Genomic DNA, 4,629 nt, shown 5'->3' with positions numbered 1-4,629 from the left:
AACCGAACCGAACGCTAAAAGGGCGTTACGGGTAGCCAAAAGAGTCAGATGCAAGTTTCCTGAGATAATATGCTTTAAATATGATATAACATCAGTAAGTTATGTTCTATATTGCCCGGAATAATTTTAAACTCAATTTATGCCTTAGAAGGGCATTTTGGTCATTTAAAAGATTATAAAAGAGTCAAATTAGAAATCTGAGTTTCGGGTCTGGTTTATACAGTAAATATACTTTATTTAACATGTTATAACAGTAGGGTATGACCCATATACCAAACTTAACATTTAAAATCAAACTATGCACCGTAGGGGTATTTTAGTAAATTCACAAGGGCTAAAAATGCCAAAACTGGAAATCTGAGTTCATATACTTATACTTACTGTTATTACATGAAAATATGCTAGTTACATCAGTAGGTACAAGTCTTATATGTTTAAAATGGATATAACGCTTACTATGCGTTAAAAATGCTTAAAATGCGATTTAACGGCGTTTCCGGGTTTTCAAAATAAATCTGGGATTTTTATATTTCCAGAACACTTAAAATAATTTATTTAACATATAAAATCAGTAGGAAAAGGTTTCGGGTCAAAAGGAGGTATAAAACTCATTTTATGGCTTAAACGGTCAAAACCGACATAAACCGAAATAACTAAGCGATCTAAGATCCGTTCAGCCAAAAATTAATTAAAAATCATCAAAAATCCCAAAATAATATATAACATCAGTGGGTAAAAAGTTTTGTATCAAAACGTGGCCTGAAGTGGGTTATATGCGAAAAGGGCCGTTTATGTAATTTAAGAATATAGTTTTACGCTAATGGCCATAACTCAAAATCTGGACCACCAACTGATCCGAAATTTTCGGTGCAAGTTTATATATTAAAAATAAAGATTTCTACTCTTTCACTTTTCCAAAAATCACGTTTTATATCAAAAAGGGCAAAATAGTCAACTTTTAAGCATAATCGGAAACATGCAATTGAATCGGCTAAGTATAGACTCAAACAACAAAAATTCCAGAAAGTTTTACCAAAATAAAAATGGTCAAAAATATTTTCCAATACAGATCTCAAACATGCATGTACGAATCCGAATCGATAGTCTACGAAATAGTCGTTTTATAGGACTTTCGGTTCCGATTCGTATCTATATTAAAGATTGTCGAGTTGATCGTGGTAAAACACATTCTTATATTCATTATGAAGCTATCTATGATGATCAAACAGATTGCATGTCATTTACATTACCACTCAAGCTTATTTTTGCAAAAATCACTTCTGTTGACTTTTTAGAAACACGTTTGACTCGACAATTAGCATGCATATAGTGGGATTCAGATAATACCCTTTTGAGGGTTTGTTTCGCACATAAATACCAACATATATCTGGTTTCAATTTGAGAAATGACTGAATAAAACTCGTTTAATCAGAAAGTCAAAGTATATGAACAAACAGTTTGACTTTTACTAATAATCGATGCATGAACGAATTAAGGACTGAATTAGAAGCTTACCAAGGTCCTATTGATGTTAAGCTAACACTAGAAATCGGCCTTGATGTCCAGAAATGCTCCAGAGATGCTTGTGAAGTTCTTGCAAGTTGAGAGCTTCTTGGTTACTATGAAAATGTCCAAGAAATGGGGCCTTGATCTGATTTAAAGGTGAATTCTGATGTTTGGAAGTAGCTCACTGTTACCATAGGCATGCAAGACATTTTATTGGAGCTTAAGGAGGTGAACACAGCTGGTTACCACTTCAATTTCGGGCTTAAAATGCAATTTTCGCGAATTTTTGGTACTGGGGGTCTCACGCGGCCCACTTGGGTCAGTCCAGGCGGGTCGCCTGACCTGCTGATCAGCCAACAACTTTCAAACATTGACAGCTTTGGTCCCTGAACTTGCACGCGATGTTTCGGCTGCTTCTTTTGACTCGTAAACCCCCAAACTTGGTTTTTAAGAACCTTAGGACATTTACCAACATGGTAATGTCCTCGGATAACTTTGCGCTCAACCGAAAAGCCATGAAATTCGACGTTGACGCTTTTAGTTCTTCAAGTACGGTTTTGGCCATAACTTTCTCATACGTTGACGAAACTTCACGAAATTTTAACCACATATTCTAGTGAGTATATTTTAGCTTCTCAAAGCTTCGGGTCTGCCAAAAGTTCACTCAGAGGTATAAATTAAACATGTTGACACTTTTGGCCCCTATAGTTTGCAATTCCTCACTTTTGTGCAATTTCCGCGTCGTATGATCCATGAACCACCCGTTTAAGGTTATGAACATTATGTAGGGTTATCATAGAGTCTATTTATCCATTGTTGACACTTTGGACCCTTACGTTCCATAGTTTTCACTGTTTGTCACTTTTAGTCCCTCTAAAGTTTATTTTCACATACCGGAACCTTATGACACGTGTCAAGACATTATTGGACGAAATTTTTTCGAGGTGTTATAGTTCAGGTCCGAGTTTTGATTCCATTGCACTATATTTGAGTCTGAGTTTTAAATCTAGAGAGGTCTGAGTTTTTGAGTTTATGCCCTTCAATCAGAGTTTTTAAGTTGTCTGAGTTTACATTGTCAGCTCCGAATTTACTTGTTAACAATAGTCCAAGTTTTTCAACATCTTTCCGAGTTTTACTTTAAAATTCTGTCCGACTTTGTGTTTGGGTCAGAGTTTTAACCCAGGTGTTTTGGTCAGAGGTTTTGAGTTAAGGTTTTTAATTAGTTTATTCCGAGTTTCTTGTTTAAAAGAGATTTCCGAGTTTTTAAACCTCATCCGAGTCTTAATTCATTTCCGAGTTTTTACTCAGTTCCGAGTTTTGGTTCTGTCCCAAGTTTTGGTTCAGTTCCGAGTTGTGTTGGTTGAATATCCGAGTTTCCTGTGCAAGTTCCAAGTGTTTTAAAGCTTGTTTCTAAGTGTCCGAGTTTTGAAAGGTCACCGAATTAAAGTATGAATGTTCCCAGGTTTTAAAGAGTGTTCCGTTTTTTTTAATTACCTGAACCGTGTCCATATCTGAGGTTTCTGTCCAAGTTTTCTGTTCGGGGTTAATAATCCGAGTTTTGATTGCTCCTTTGTGTCTGAGTTTTGTGTCTGAGTTTCTTTTGTGTCTGAATTTTGTGTCTGAGTTTCTTTTGTGTCTGAGTTTCATTGTGTCTGAGTTTCTTTTGTCTGAGTTTTAATGGTTCAGAGTTTCACTGTGTGAGTTTCTTTGGTTCATTGTGTCCGTATTTTAAGGGTCCGAGCTTTAAAATTGTTCGGACTCGTCTCATCAGAGCTCTTCGCTTATCAAAATCTATGGAGTTCTGTGTGGAGTTAAGCACAACTAACTGGAATTCTGCCTTCTGATTTGTTCATCTATGAAAATCCAGGTTCATTTTAATTCTTTGAACGGTTGTTTATTTACTTCGATGATGGAGGTTAAGGTGGTTTCAGCGAAGTTAGCGAGGTGTCGGTGAGGTGTTTATTAGCCGGGGATTTTAAAAGGTGATCGGAATTCGTTTTTTTGTTCACCGGAGATGATGTTTTCCTTTTAAACATAAATTAAAGACGTGTTGGTGGCTAGGGTTTGCCAACACAAGCATGGATTGTGTGCATGATTGGGCTAATAACTGGTACAATGAGTTCTGATAATATTCCTTTGGGCCCACTGATGATAGGATTATCATCTCCAACTACAAAACCTAAAACATTAGAAACTATTGAGATGACGACGAAGCGATTCAGTATAGGTTACGCGTTGCTACTGAAGAAACAGAAGAGCTTTATCCAAGATTCTCTGGTGAATTTAGCGAAATCACGCGGTATCGATCTCGTTAAAATCGACACCGAGAAGCCGTTAGTGGATCAAGGCCCATTCGATTTCGTGCTCCACAAGTTATACGGTGAAGAATGGAGAAAACAGCTTCAAGATTACTTAATTCTCAACCCTAACGCGATTGTAGTCGATTTTCCGGAAGCAATCGAACGGTTACACAATCGGATTTTGATGCTGGATGTAGTATCAGAAATTGAAAAATTGGATAATGATTTGAGAGACGATGAAACGGCGTCGCTTGGGATACCGAAGCAGGTTGTGGTATACGTGCCGGAGAAGTTGAGTATTAATGAAACGGCGTCGTTTGGTGAGGGTTTGAACTTGAAGTTTCCGGTGATTGCGAAACTGTTGGTGGCTGACGGTAGTGCGAAATCGCATAAGATGTTGTTGGTATTTAGTAATGAGGGTTTCGAGAAGCTGAAAAGCCCTACTGTTGTGCAGGAGTTTGTGAATCATGGTGGGGTGATTTTTAAGGTGTATGTGGTTTTTCGGATTTCTTTGCTTGTTATGAATTTCTTTGTACTCTAAGTACTATTCCGATGATCTGATTCAAGGTTTCAAGAGCTTTCGGGTTTTACGAGTTCTGAATTTTCTAGAATTCCGGGTTACCTGGGGTACCGGATTTGTAGCTAAATTAAGAAGTTTGTGTTGTTCGGAAGTTTCGAGTTGTGCATGTTCCGAGTTTTTCTAGTTATTCCGGGTTACTTGGGGTACCGGATAACTAACTAAGAGTCAGAATTATGCGTAGTTTGAAGACTTGAAGTCGGTTTCGGATTATCGAAAAGTTTTATGGTACTTATGTTGTCCGG

The 4,629-nt window shown here is 37.3% G+C and overlaps 1 protein-coding gene across 1 annotated transcript; it reads left to right on the top strand.

Annotated features, from left to right (window-relative positions):
- Positions 1 to 3,709: 3,709 nt before the first annotated feature.
- LOC110906326 (inositol-tetrakisphosphate 1-kinase 1) lies at positions 3,710 to 4,348 on the top strand. Its single transcript, XM_022151478.1, has one exon. The coding sequence runs from the start codon at positions 3,710 to 3,712 to the stop codon at positions 4,346 to 4,348; it is 639 nt and encodes a 212-aa protein (XP_022007170.1).
- Positions 4,349 to 4,629: the final 281 nt, after the last annotated feature.

This window comes from Helianthus annuus, chromosome 14 (assembly GCF_002127325.2).
Source record: "Helianthus annuus cultivar XRQ/B chromosome 14, HanXRQr2.0-SUNRISE, whole genome shotgun sequence".
Classification (NCBI taxonomy): Eukaryota; Viridiplantae; Streptophyta; class Magnoliopsida; order Asterales; family Asteraceae; genus Helianthus; species Helianthus annuus.
Note: the sequence above shows the minus strand (reverse complement) of the source record. Positions and strands in the feature narration are given on the sequence as shown.

Coding starts and splice junctions, on each gene's coding strand:
- LOC110906326 (XM_022151478.1), top strand. CDS start 3,710: ATGACGACGAAGCGATTCAGTATAGGTTACGCGTTGCTACTGAAGAAA.